The following is a 14,193-nucleotide window of genomic DNA, read 5'->3' on the forward strand; positions in this document are numbered from 1 at the left end:
GCTCTGGTGAAAACCAGTAGTGACTTAGAACCGATCCACTAGCACGGTCCACGCCAATCCCTCTCTGGCACAGAGGATCCACTACCTGCCAGCCGGCATCGTGACAGTAGATCCGGCCATGGATCCCGCTGAAGTTCCTCTGCCAGTTGTCGCTGACCTCACCACGGTGGTCGCCCAGCAGTCGCAACAGATAGCGCAACAAGGCCAACAGCTGTCTCAACTGACCGTTATGCTTCAGCAGTTACTACCACAGCTTCAGCAATCCTCTCCTCCGCCAGCTCCTGCATCTCCTCCGCAGCGAGTGGCCGCTTCTGGTCTACGACTATCCTTGCCGGATAAATTTGATGGGGACTCTAAGTTTTGCCGTGGCTTTCTTTCCCAATGTTCCCTGCACCTGGAGATGATGTCGGACCAGTTTCCCACTGAAAGGTCTAAGGTGGCTTTCGTAGTCAGCCTTCTGTCTGGAAAAGCCCTGTCTTGGGCCACACCGCTCTGGGACCGCAATGACCCCGTCACTGCCTCTGTACACTCCTTCTTCTCGGAAATTCGAAGTGTCTTTGAGGAACCTGCCCGAGCCTCTTCTGCTGAGACTGCCCTGTTGAACCTGGTCCAGGGTAATTCTTCCGTTGGCGAGTATGCCGTACAATTCCGTACTCTTGCTTCAGAATTATCCTGGAATAATGAGGCCCTCTGCGCGACCTTTAAAAAAGGCCTATCCAGCAACATTAAAGATGTTCTGGCCGCACGAGAAATCCCTGCTAATCTACATGAACTCATTCACCTAGCCACTCGCATTGACATGCGTTTTTCCGAAAGGCGTCAGGAGCTCCGCCAGGATATGGACTCTGTTCGCACGAGGCGTTTCTTCTCCCCGGCTCCTCTCTCCTCTGGTCCCCTGCAATCTGTTCCTGTGCCTCCCGCCGTGGAGGCTATGCAGGTCGACCGGTCTCGCCTGACACCTCAAGAGAGGACACGACGCCGCATGGAGAATCTCTGCCTGTACTGTGCTAGTACCGAACACTTCCTGAAGGATTGTCCTATCCGTCCTCCCCGCCTGGAAAGACGTACGCTGACTCCGCACAAAGGTGAGACAGTCCTTGATGTCTACTCTGCTTCTCCACGTCTTACTGTGCCTGTGCGGATGTCTGCATCTGCCTTCTCCTTCTCTGCTGTGGCCTTCTTGGACTCCGGATCTGCAGGAAATTTTATTTTGGCCTCTCTCGTCAACAGGTTCAACATCCCGGTGACCAGTCTCGCCAGACCCCTCTACATCAATTGTGTAAACAATGAAAGATTGGACTGTACCATACGTTTCCGCACGGAGCCCCTTCTAATGCACATCGGACCTCATCACGAGAGGATTGAACTTTTGGTCCTTCCCAATTGCACTTCTGAAATTCTCCTTGGACTTCCCTGGCTTCAACTTCACTCCCCAACCCTGGATTGGTCCACTGGGGAGATCAAGAGTTGGGGGCCCTCTTGTTCCAAGGACTGCCTAAAACCGGTTCCCAGTAACCCTTGCCGTGACTCTGTGGTTCCTCCCGTAACCGGTCTCCCTAAGGCCTATATGGACTTTGCGGATGTTTTTTGCAAAAAACAAGCTGAGACTCTACCTCCTCACAGGCCTTATGATTGTCCTATCGACCTCCTCCCGGGCACTACTCCACCCCGGGGCAGAATTTATCCTCTGTCCGCCCCAGAGACTCTTGCCATGTCTGAATACGTCCAGGAAAATTTAAAAAAGGGCTTTATCCGTAAATCCTCCTCTCCTGCCGGAGCCGGATTTTTCTTTGTGTCCAAAAAAGATGGCTCTCTACGCCCTTGCATTGACTACCGCGGTCTTAATAAAATCACGGTTAAGAACCGCTACCCCCTACCTCTCATCTCTGAACTCTTTGATCGCCTCCAAGGTGCCCACATCTTTACCAAACTGGACTTAAGAGGTGCTTATAATCTCATCCGCATCAGAGAGGGGGATGAATGGAAAACGGCATTTAACACCAGAGATGGACACTTTGAGTATCTGGTCATGCCCTTTGGCCTGTGCAACGCCCCTGCCGTCTTCCAAGACTTTGTTAATGAAATTTTTCGTGATCTTTTATACTCCTGTGTTGTTGTATATCTGGACGATATCCTGATTTTTTCTGCCAATCTAGAAGAACACCGCCAGCATGTCCGTATGGTTCTTCAGAGACTTCGTGACAATCAACTCTATGCCAAAATAGAGAAATGTCTGTTTGAATGCCAATCTCTTCCTTTCCTAGGATACTTGGTCTCTGGCCAGGGACTACAAATGGATCCAGACAAACTCTCTGCCGTCTTAGATTGGCCACGCCCCTCCGGACTCCTTGCTATCCAACGTTTTTTGGGGTTCGCCAATTATTACAGACAATTTATTCCACATTTTTCTACCGTTGTGGCTCCTATCGTGGCTTTAACCAAAAAAAATGCCGATCCCAAGTCTTGGCCTCCTCAAGCGGAAGACGCCTTTAAACGGCTCAAGTCTGCCTTTTCTTCGGCTCCCGTGCTCTCCAGACCTGACCCATCTAAACCCTTCCTATTGGAGGTTGATGCCTCCTCTGTGGGAGCTGGAGCTGTCCTTCTACAAAAAAATTCTTCCGGGCATGCTGTTACTTGTGGTTTTTTTTCTAGGACCTTCTCTCCGGCGGAGAGAAACTACTCCATCGGGGATCGAGAGCTTCTAGCCATTAAATTAGCACTTGAGGAATGGAGGCATCTGCTGGAGGGATCAAGATTTCCAGTTATTATTTACACCGATCACAAGAACCTCTCCTACCTCCAGTCTGCCCAACGGCTGAATCCTCGCCAGGCCAGGTGGTCTCTGTTCTTTGCCCGATTTAATTTTGAAATTCACTTTCGGCCTGCCGATAAGAACATTAGGGCCGATGCTCTCTCTCGTTCCTCGGATGCTTCTGAAGTTGAACTCTCTCCGCAACACATCATTCCTCCTGACTGCCTGATTTCCACTTCTCCAGCCTCCATCAGGCAAACTCCTCCAGGAAAGACCTTTGTTTCTCCACGCCAACGCCTCGGAATCCTCAAATGGGGCCACTCTTCCCATCTCGCAGGTCATGCGGGCATCAAGAAATCTGTGCAACTCATCTCTCGCTACTATTGGTGGCCGACTCTGGAGACGGATGTTGTGGACTTTGTGCGAGCCTGCACTATCTGTGCCCGGGATAAGACTCCTCGCCAGAAGCCCGCTGGTTTTCTTCATCCTCTGCCTGTCCCCGAACAGCCTTGGTCTCTGATTGGTATGGATTTTATTACTGACTTACCCCCATCCCATGGCAACACTGTTATTTGGGTGGTCGTTGATCGATTCTCCAAAATGGCACATTTCATCCCTCTTCCTGGTCTTCCTTCAGCGCCTCAGTTGGCTAAACAATTTTTTGTACACATTTTTCGTCTTCACGGGTTGCCCACGCAGATCGTCTCGGATAGAGGCGTCCAATTCGTGTCTAAATTCTGGAGGGCTCTCTGTAAACAACTCAAGATTAAATTAAATTTTTCTTCTGCATATCATCCTCAATCCAATGGACAAGTAGAAAGAATTAACCAGGTCTTGGGTGATTATTTACGACATTTTGTTTCCTCCCGCCAGGATGACTGGGCAGATCTTCTACCATGGGCCGAATTCTCGTATAACTTCAGAGTCTCTGAATCTTCCTCCAAATCCCCATTTTTCGTGGTGTACGGCCGTCACCCTCTTCCCCCCCTCCCTACCCCCTTGCCCTCTGGTCTGCCCGCTGTGGATGAAATTTCTCGTGATCTTTCCATCATATGGAGAGAGACCCAAAATTCTCTCTTACAGGCTTCATCACGCATGAAGAAGTTCGCGGATAAGAAAAGAAGAGCTCCTCCCATTTTTTCCCCTGGAGACAAGGTATGGCTCTCCGCTAAATATGTCCGCTTCCGTGTCCCTAGCTATAAGTTGGGACCACGCTATCTTGGTCCTTTCAAAATTTTGTGCCAGATTAATCCTGTCTCTTACAAACTTCTTCTTCCTCCTTCTCTTCGTATTCCTAATGCCTTTCACGTTTCTCTTCTTAAACCACTTATCATTAACCGTTTCTCTCCCAAATCTGTTCCTCCCACTCCTGTTTCCGGCTCCTCGGACATCTTCTCCGTCAAAGAGATTCTGGCATCTAAAAAGGTCAGAGGGAAAACCTTTTTTTTAGTGGATTGGGAGGGTTGTGGTCCAGAAGAGAGATCCTGGGAACCTGAGGACAACATCCTAGACAAAAGTCTGCTCCTCAGGTTCTCAGGCTCTAAGAAGAGGGGGAGACCCAAGGGGGGGGGTACTGTTACGCCAAGCGCTCCGGGTCCCCGCTCCTCCCCGGAGCGCTCGCTACACTCTCCTCACTGCAGCGCTCCGGTCAGATCCACTGACCCGGGGCGCTGCGATACCGCCTCCAGCCGGGATGCGATTCGCGATGCGGGTAGCGCCCGCTCGCGATGCGCACCCCGGCTCCCGTACCTGACTCGCTCTCCGTCAGTCCTGTCCCGGCGCGCGCGGCCCCGCTCCCTAGGGCGCGCGCGCGCCGGGTCTTTGCGATTTAAAGGGCCACTGCGCCGCTGATTGGCGCAGTGGTTCCAATTAGTGTTATCACCTGTGCACTTCCCTATATCACCTCACTTCCCCTGCACTTCCTTGCCGGATCTTGTTGCCATCGTGCCAGTGAAAGCGTTTCCTTGTATGTTCCTAGCCTGTGTTCCAGACCTCCTGCCGTTGCCCCTGACTACGATCCTTGCTGCCTGCCCCGACCTTCTGCTACGTCCGACCTTGCTTCTGTCTACTCCCTTGTACCGCGCCTATCTTCAGCAGCCAGAGAGGTTGAGCCGTTGCTAGTGGATACGACCTGGTCACTACCGCCGCAGCAAGACCATCCCGCTTTGCGGCGGGCTCTGGTGAAAACCAGTAGTGACTTAGAACCGATCCACTAGCACGGTCCACGCCAATCCCTCTCTGGCACAGAGGATCCACTACCTGCCAGCCGGCATCGTGACAGTCACATTTATCATGTAGCGCGCAAAAAATCGGCAGCACTGTACATTCAAATTTACTATACCCTTTCTGTAGTAAAACAAAATATCAGTATCCTCCATAAAATGTTCTAATATCTGTAATACCTATGGCTTTCATATAAAACCTATGGCTATGCTTTCATGGGTGTCAGAAGTAAGACAGGACACTGACAGCATTACATTACAAAGACTATGCTCACATCATAGCTGCCTTTGTTAATACTATAAAATAACTTATTGCCACTGTGGTATAATTAATATATATATATATATATATATATATATTTTTTTTTTTTTTTTTTTTTCAAAATTTTGAATATTCCAAAACAAAGGAAGAACAAGTACACAAAAAAAAATCAAGTCATCAAGTTAGACAACAGGAGATAGGGAAACAAGACATTAAAGAATAGTCCTCATAAAGTCTCGTCTTCTCTTGACCATCCAATATGGTGACAATAGTTAATGTCCAAGGTACATAGACAGGTCGACTAGCTTGAGTAAAGCAACGCTTTGTTATATAAAGATATACATAATGACTGAAAACAAGTATAATGGGGAGATGGAATAAAGGGACTTGCATCGAAGACTATTTGCCATCTGTATCTCTTAACATGTTGAAATATACGCTTCCTTGAGAGCACATTGGGACCCAGGAGTTTAGTTCAGGGTAATCGACATGAATGGTCATAAAATATGACAAAGAGGAAGAACTATGAGATAAATGAGAAGATCGTTTAAAGAAGGATATATAGAAATTAAAGGAGAGTAATGAGAAGAAGAAAAAAAAAGAATGAACCCACGCGTTTCAAGGTCCCGCCCCCAGTCCCTCACACCCCAGCCTCTGAATCCAGAAATCTGTCCCAATCCATCCATATTTTGTAGAATTGGGGCAGGAGATTATCTATCGCTGCTGATAAATATTCCATTCTCCTGACTAACGATATTTTATTCCTCAGATTCTGTATGGTAGGTATATCTGTGGTATTCCAGCGTTGGGCAATTAAGCCCTTGGCTGCAATTAAAATATAATGAAATAGTCTAAGTTTATTTCTTTGCAGACCTATTTTAAAATGACAAATATATATTTTTTAATTTGTTTTCAAATATTCAATTACCTAACGGTTGTGTTCTTCATCAGGTATCCTGGGACCAACGTTACGTGCAGAGGTTGGAGATACTTTGAAAGTGCACTTTAAGAATCTGGCTAGTAAGCCTCTTACAGTTCATCCACAAGGAATTTCATATGGAAAACATTCTGAAGGTAAAAGATATTCATTCCTCTCGGCTTTACAATCTTAAAGGGAACCTATCAGCAGAATTAATGGCAGGCTCCCTCCATTACATAGATCTGTGTTTCACCCTTGCTGCGCAGCGGGAAATACGATGTGTATGCGATACATGGGACCGTACCCTAAAACAGCAAGGCACAGGGAGAAGTACACCTCTCCCCTCCAGCTTCTTAACTTGGTCCGTAACTTAGATCTTTTTGGATCTGAGTGTGAAAGATTACTTGGTTAAAAGGCAATGCAGTGCGTCAAAAATTGTCAGTAGTAAAGAAAGTTACCTAATAAATGGCGTAACCTTAGAATAGATGGTTTAAAGAAGAGCCATATTTTTTAAACAGCCTGAGCCACTGTGATAAATTTACTTTACACTGTCTAACAACTGTTTTTATTTATCTGCCCCAATGTTTTCTCAGAAATGCTGCAGCATTTTTATATAAAAGTAGGTCTTTCAGTTGTTGCTAAACTAAGCCTCCTAGTGGTGGAAGACACAATTGTAAGTACTAAAAGTTACAATCTTTTGTCATATTATAGGGATTATACTTTTTTTTAAACTAATACAGGAGCAATAGCATGTTTAGACAGTTGGGCCAAATGGTCTATAGCTGTGTATTTGAAGACACAAGATATGTGCACATGTACATTTGTGTCAGAATTGTGGTGGTCCATTGTGTACAATGTGTGCCAAGTGCATGATCCTTTAAAGGAAACTTTTTTACCAGTTTAACTCTGCCTGAACGACAGCAGCATTTCAGAGAAATCATAGTTTCAAAACCATTAAGGAATGGGGTTCAAGTCATTGGGGCGGTCCCAAGCATCTTCTCCCTTCCAGCTGTGCTTAACCTATCTTTTCCTATACACAAATACGGTGCAATCATTCATGCCCACTGGGGCAGTCCCAGATGGGCTTGACTCATTGCTCTCTCCATTTAAACTATAATTTCTCTGAAATGCTTAAAGGGGTACTCCCGTGGAAAACTTTTTTTTTTTTTTTAAATCAACCGGTGCCAGAAAGTTAAACAGATTTGTAAATCACTTCTATTAAAAAAAATCTTAATCCTTCCAGTACTTTTTAGGGGCTGTATACTAAAGAGAAATCCAAAAAAGAAATGCGTTTCCTCTGATGTCATGACCACAGTGCTCTCTGCTGACCTCTGCTGTCCATTTTAGGAACTGTCCAGAGCAGCATATGTTTGCTGTGCTATGGGGATTTTCTCCTGCTCTGGACAGTTCCTAAAATGGACAGCAGAGGTCAGCAGATAGCACTGTGGTCATGACATCAGAGGAAACGCATTTCTTTTTTGGATTTCTCTTTAGTTTAAAGCCCCTAAAAAGTACTGGAAGGATTAAGATTTTTTTTAATAGAAGTGATTTACAAATCTGTTTAACTTTCTGGCACCAGTTGATTTAAAAAAAAAAAAAAAAGGTTTCCATGGGAGTACCCCTTTAAGCATTTCAGTGATTCATACCTGGTTGCACAAGAAAAGCCTGTCCCTGATTCACGCTGCCTGTGCCTCATGCTTTCACGCATGAAGCTGATGATGTCCCCTTCATGACCTATTCAATACATGTTGTCTATACCTCTAGCTAGCTGTGAAGAAATCATTGCTCGCCCTGCAGTACATTGTACATTGTCATAAGAGCTCTTTGCACATTAAAAAAAATAGACAATTTGTGGTGTCCTGGTACAGAACATGGTTCTGTACAGTCCTAAAGTCCCCTCAGGTAGAGTCCCTCAGGTCCACAGGGCTCTCCTGCAGGGTTCCCCCCCTAAGTCATTATATGGTATTGTATTATATATTGAGTATGTACATCTATTGTAAGTATTGTACAGTGAATGTAAGTAATATATGAAGGTTGTTAGGATATTTACCCTGTATAGGACCTTCCTAAGGTCATGTGATCTGTCATGTGCTATGTGATCACATGATATAGCCAGAGTTCCAGAGGCACAGGTAACCACAGGCAACCAGCTACCAATGGGCTTTGTCCAGCCCCCTGATATATAAAAGGCTGTAGTCCAGCATATCTAGGCCAAGTCCAGCATATCTAGGCCACAGCCTAAAATTCTGCAGTCACATCAAGTCTATGAGTACAAGTCAAGTCTCTACTGTCCCTACCAAAGTGATAACAGTAGTACAGTGGCCTGCATCATCATTATTACCACTACAAGTCCAAGCAAGCCTGAGAGGTTCCCTGTGTCCCGGTCACCTCTGTGGAAGTTAGCTGTAAAGACTGTTATACTGTCTTCTTCAGTAAAGTTTCAGTTGCATCAAAACCTGCTTTGGACTTTCATTTACTATATGCTGTTTTGGGTTGGTTGTCGGCGGTATCCTACACCATACAACAAGATCTTGCCCCAGGGGTTAATACCATCTGTCCCTGCTACCTACACCGCTACACCCCGTGATCCCGCTATAACACCGTGGTCACTACAAATTTACTTAGCTAACTTTATCAAAATTTATATATTATTAATACCCACCTTATGTATTCATTGCTGCCAGTTTGAATGTTCTATTACCTTAGTAACACTGTATGTGGCAAAAAAAAAAAAAACTAGCAACAAAGTAACACTTAGGTCCTGTTTAAGTAGTGAAGGATTGCCAAAAGCAAATCCACCATGATTTTTCAGAAAATTCATGGCATAAATTTTAAACTGAAGCTTGACTTTCTGCCAGGGATTAACTAGAGCATGCATACATTAAATAGCCCCATTGTAATCTGGTTTTTCCATGCATAATCCACAAGAATAATGAACATACTGTTGATTTTAATATCTGCATTGATCTGTATGAGGGTTCACCGGAACTAAACATATTTGCAGGTTAACTAATTTGCATTGACGTCCTTAAGTTTGGGATTCTCAGCTTCCACAGGCATTCCTACCATGTCAGGTGACACCAACAGCAGGCTACACAGCTTCCCTTACTGTGCTGCCTCCAGGGTTCCTCGTGGCTCCTTTGACCTCTCATGGCCATAGACTTGCAACAAGACTGTTGTATTCTTTCTATACTAAAACCAACAGAATGGTTCTAGGCCTAACAGGACAGTCACAGTTGCAGTCTAAGTTCTCAAAGTACTGGGTACCATCTCTCTGGTTTATTGGCCACTCTCCGCACCACTAAAGGCATTGTCATCTCTGTCCACTCTTTTTTTAGCTCCAGAGACTTTTCACTTTCTGGTTTATCCCACCATGGGCTGGGGGCAGGCCTGCTGCCACCATGGCTCTCACAGGAGATCCATTTGTCAGCAAACATGGTAACAGTTGCACTCCTGCAATTCCTGCTGCAGCCTGCTGTTATAACTTTTCCCCAAGTTCTCAGCAGTACCCCGATGCAGCACTAAGCATCACCTTTTAATTTGGCCCACATTGATGCTGGGCTTCTTCCCAATATCAGCAGACTTTGTCGAGATTTAGTTGGAGAATCCCAGCCTATATCCTGACAGAATCCTGAACGTGTGACAACTGATTTATGTGCACTATACTGTAAGACCAGGAAGATCTATGCTAAGTATGTGGGGATCTAGCAAAAGAACTTGTGCATTTTTTCTGAATTATAACCCTAATTTTTATGCTTTATATTGAAGGTCATAATATTTTTTTTTCTTTAGGAACAAAATATGCTGATGGTACATATTCAATCGAAAAAATGGATGATTTTGTTATGCCGGGTGAAATCTATACATATAACTGGGAAATTACAGAGGATTTGGGGCCTAAAGAAACGGACCCTGACTGTTTAACCAGTAGTTATTATTCAATGGAAAACCCAGTGCAAGATGTGAATTCTGGATTGATTGGGGCATTGCTAATATGTAAAAAAGGTAAAAATGTATTTGTTAAGTCATTCACAATTACAGGTGATTAAGGGATATTTCTATGCTTAGCATAGTTGACAGATATGATAGGGCTTCTGATAGAAGGTTCTTTTGGTGTCCTAAGCTGTAACTTCTGATGTATAACTCTGTACCCTGATATTTTTGCAGCACAGTGAATATGATATAGTAGAGACAGGAAATGGTGGGATGGTGTCTAGCCATGGCAGTAGGTGGGATGATGGGCACTGAAGATATAAAAAAAAAAATGTATGCAGGTTTTGTACTATTAGTCTTTGTCCAAGTGGATTTAGAATTTAGTGGGCACACACAGTGGAGATGAATGAGACATAGTATTATTTATGGATAATTTTGACACATGAGAATAGCCTGATTGTAACAGACTGTCTCTGATATAAAATGGTTACCATTAAAGTTAAGGATTTGCATGGTTGCATTTACTCTGGCTTGTAAATGAGGGCTCTCCGTCTATTACTTCCATATGTAAATGTGTTATCCTGATAAACTACAGATGAACAATTTGACACTGTCATTTTAAAAAGCATTTGACATGTTGTAGATACATATCAAAAGTTTTGATCTGACAGGATCTGAGTGTTTAGACTCTGACCAATAACTAGAACTAGCTGGAAGAAGAGTGTGCTAAGCGAGACAAATGTACAATTTAAGTCTATGGGATTGTCTCGATCAGCCATGCTTTTCTCCCTGCTTGTTCTAACAATTGGTCGAGGTCTTAACACTCAGACCCCAACTGATCAAAACTTTTGACATGTCAAAAAGAAAAGATTATAATTTTTTTTTCAGAAATAGTTTTTATTAAGGTTTTCTGACGTAATACAAAAAGAACAATGGACTAAAGTTACATACACTATTTACACCACTTGGTGCACAGTAGTAGATAAAATGGGGAACAAGCCCCAAAGCAATGTCCAGAAAACAATTCAACAGTGTCCAAACATTAAACCAACATTGGCAATATCAGGAGTGAGTTACAAAGAAATCAATTAGTTACTGAATGGTCCTCGAAGTGCTAGGGAAATTATAGATATGCATATGTGCATAAACTACCACTACAGGTAATAAAACCTACATAAACATAGTCATAAATATTAGTCTGGGGACGGTGAATGGGCTTTGGTAATAAACAAACTGGAGGAACCTAGGAGGAACTGAAACCCAGCGGTACAATCAGGGAACCTTGCAATGTGGGGATAAGGTCCAGCGAAGTAATCTCTTAGTGAAAGACTGAAAACTGCCTGCTCCTTGGGCTATAATTTTCTAACTTTTCTAAGAGAAAGTCATATGTATTTTATTGAGGAGAACATCTAGAGTAGGGATTGCTGTTGTTTTCCAGTTGCTCACTATGGCAATCATAGCTAAAATACAGATGATGCAAAACAGATCTTGTGACTCGCATGGCAAGCTACGCAGATTTAGAAAAAGCAAAACCGCTTGAGGCGACCATGGAACATGCCTCCCAAAAAGTTCCTGCAAGAGCAATCTACAAGATGTCCAGAAGGGCCTAAGTATAGGACAAAACCATAAAACACGAGAGAGTGTGCCACATCCCCTCCAACACTGATCCGAGACCTCTGGATATATCTTACACAAATGGTCGGGGGTATAGTACCACCGCAGGATGGTTTTAAAGGCCGATTCTAGATGAGATGAGCATTGGAAGGCTGCAGGGATAGTTTTAAATGCCCTTTGCCAGTCTTCTGAGGGAACAGAGAGCCCGAGTTTCCTCTCCCACAGCCTCAGAAGCCCTTCAGATGGGAGGAAAGATACTTGATTGCTGAACTGTCCAGAGGGGTACTCGTATGCTCTAAACCACGGAGAAAGTGGCGAACCTGTAAATATTTGAAAAAATCACATTTTGCTGTCTGGTACGTATCTCTAAGTGTATTAAAGGGGATGATAGAGGAGTCATCATAAAGGTGGCGAACATGAGTAAGCCCACTAGCTATCCATTAAGTCAAGTCAATATCTGGGATGGAGGCTTGAACAGATGTGAGTGTTAAGTCATTGCGGCATAATGAACGTGAAGAGGGGGATGCTAAACAAGAGGCTTTAACTAACGGTTTAGTAATAGTGTGTGTGTGTGTGTGTGTGTGTGGGGGGGGGGGGGGGGTTGCAGACCAATATGGAAAGGATAAAAGATCACCTAAATTAAATGGATATGTTAAGTGGTTATCTATGCCCAGCCATGGGAGATCCGTCGGGTCTTTCCGCCAATGCCGCAACATACAAACCAATGTAGCTGTGTAGTAATGTCTCAAGAAAGCTTTAGTTTGGTGAGTATATGCGGAGATAGCCTTGGACGTTTCCCTGCCCAAATTAAAGAAGACTAAAGTTTCTGAGAATTAGAAAAGAAAGATGGGGGAAGGGAAATAGGAAGAGTCTGGAATAAATAAAGAAATTTAGGAAAGATAAACATTTTAAAAGTAGCAACCCTACCAACCCATGAGATTTCAGACTTGGCAAGCCTGTCAGCTTCAGTAGACACTGATGTCAGAAGCGGTATATAGTTCTCATGATATAAGGTTTTATGAGGGTAGGAAAGATGAATGTCCAGATACTGGAGTGAGGTGGCACGCCAATCAAATGAGTAGTTGGTTTTGAGTGTGTCCAAGAGCAAGGAAGGTAGATTAATGGAAAGTGCTTGAGTTTTAGATGCATTAAGAAGGTAGTAAGAGAATTCGCCAAACTTATATATACAGTAATGTCCATAACTGCCGGTAGTAAGGTATTAGGGTTTGTAAGAGATAAAATAACATTATCAGCATAAAGAGAAATGGTATGTTCCCTGTGCCCAAGAGTGACACCTGTAACCCTAGGACTCAGGCGTATGGCTTGTGCCAGGGGCTCCATGGACAAGATATATATGAGTGGCGAGAGAGGGCAGCCTTGACGGGAGCCATTAGAAATATGAAAGATATCAGAAAAGGAGCCGTTAACTAGTATCCTAGCAGAAGGGCAAGAATATAGGGAGGAGAGAGAAAAGACAGTATCGAACCATGTGAGAGAGGGCCGAGAAGGCATACAACCACCGAAGGTGGTCGAAGGCCTTCTCGGCGTCTAATGCTGAAACAACAGCAGCAGTTCCAGAGCGTTCCAGGTAAGCAAAAATGTTTAACAATCGTCTGGTGTTGTCAGAGGCCTGATGGCCAGCCACAAATCCAGATTGGTCAGTAGAGATTAAAATCGGGAGGACTAAAGAAATACCAGAAGCCATCAATTTGGCAAAGATTTTTATATCTTAATTTAGGAGAGATATGGGCCTAAAGTTTTGAGGATGGTCAGTGGGCTTCAGAAGGGCAGTGATAGTGGCCTGGAGATTTTCCTGGGGAAGTTTGCCTGAGGCCATAGCTGCATTACAAAAATTTGCAAGATGTGGGGATAAAAGAGTTTGAAATTTCTTATAATATGAATTAATGAAACCATCAGGGCCTTGTGCCTTGTCGGATGGTAGGGACTTGTTTACCTTTAATACCTCCTCTGCTGTTATTTCCTCATTTAAACAGGCGAGCTGTTCCGGGGTTAAGGAAGGAATGTTAAGAGTAGAGAGAAAAGTAGAAGTGGTAGAAGCAAGATCAGGAAAGGAAGGGATAGAGTCGCGGAGATTGTAGAGCCCAGAGTGGAAAGAGAGAAAATCGTTGGCAATATCTGCCGGAGTATACAATTTATTTAGCGTGGTTAGATGCAGCAGATATGAAACAGGAGATTTAATCTGGCGATGTTTCAGTTGGTGAGTCAAAAGCTTGCCCGCTTTATTATTTTGTGAATAATAAGTTGCTGAAAGATTTTTCATAGGTTCTTAGCAAAAGGCAGCGAAGATTGCATCGCAGAGAGGCAACTTCAGAGGCAAGATCCGCTAAAGGATTACCGGTAGCTTTATTAGCCAGTTCTGCAAGGAGTAAACAGGACAGAACATCATCTAGTTATTTTTCTTGCTGTTCCTTTAACAACGACCCGTATTGGATGCAATGTCCATGGATAAAAGCCATATGGCAATTCCAAA

General features: G+C 44.1%; 1 protein-coding gene across 1 annotated transcript in view; it reads left to right on the forward strand.

The window, feature by feature from the left end:
* Nucleotides 1-14,193, forward strand: part of F5 (coagulation factor V) — a 146,635-nt gene that overhangs the window by 39,870 nt on the left and 92,572 nt on the right. Inside the window, exons 3-4 of the mRNA XM_056558186.1 lie at nucleotides 6,188-6,310; nucleotides 9,948-10,160. Of these exons, the coding sequence (XP_056414161.1) occupies nucleotides 6,188-6,310; nucleotides 9,948-10,160 (336 nt within the window). The remainder of the gene's footprint in view (nucleotides 1-6,187; nucleotides 6,311-9,947; nucleotides 10,161-14,193) is intronic.

Source organism: Hyla sarda, chromosome 2 (assembly GCF_029499605.1).
Source record: "Hyla sarda isolate aHylSar1 chromosome 2, aHylSar1.hap1, whole genome shotgun sequence".
NCBI lineage: Eukaryota > Metazoa > Chordata > Amphibia > Anura > Hylidae > Hyla > Hyla sarda.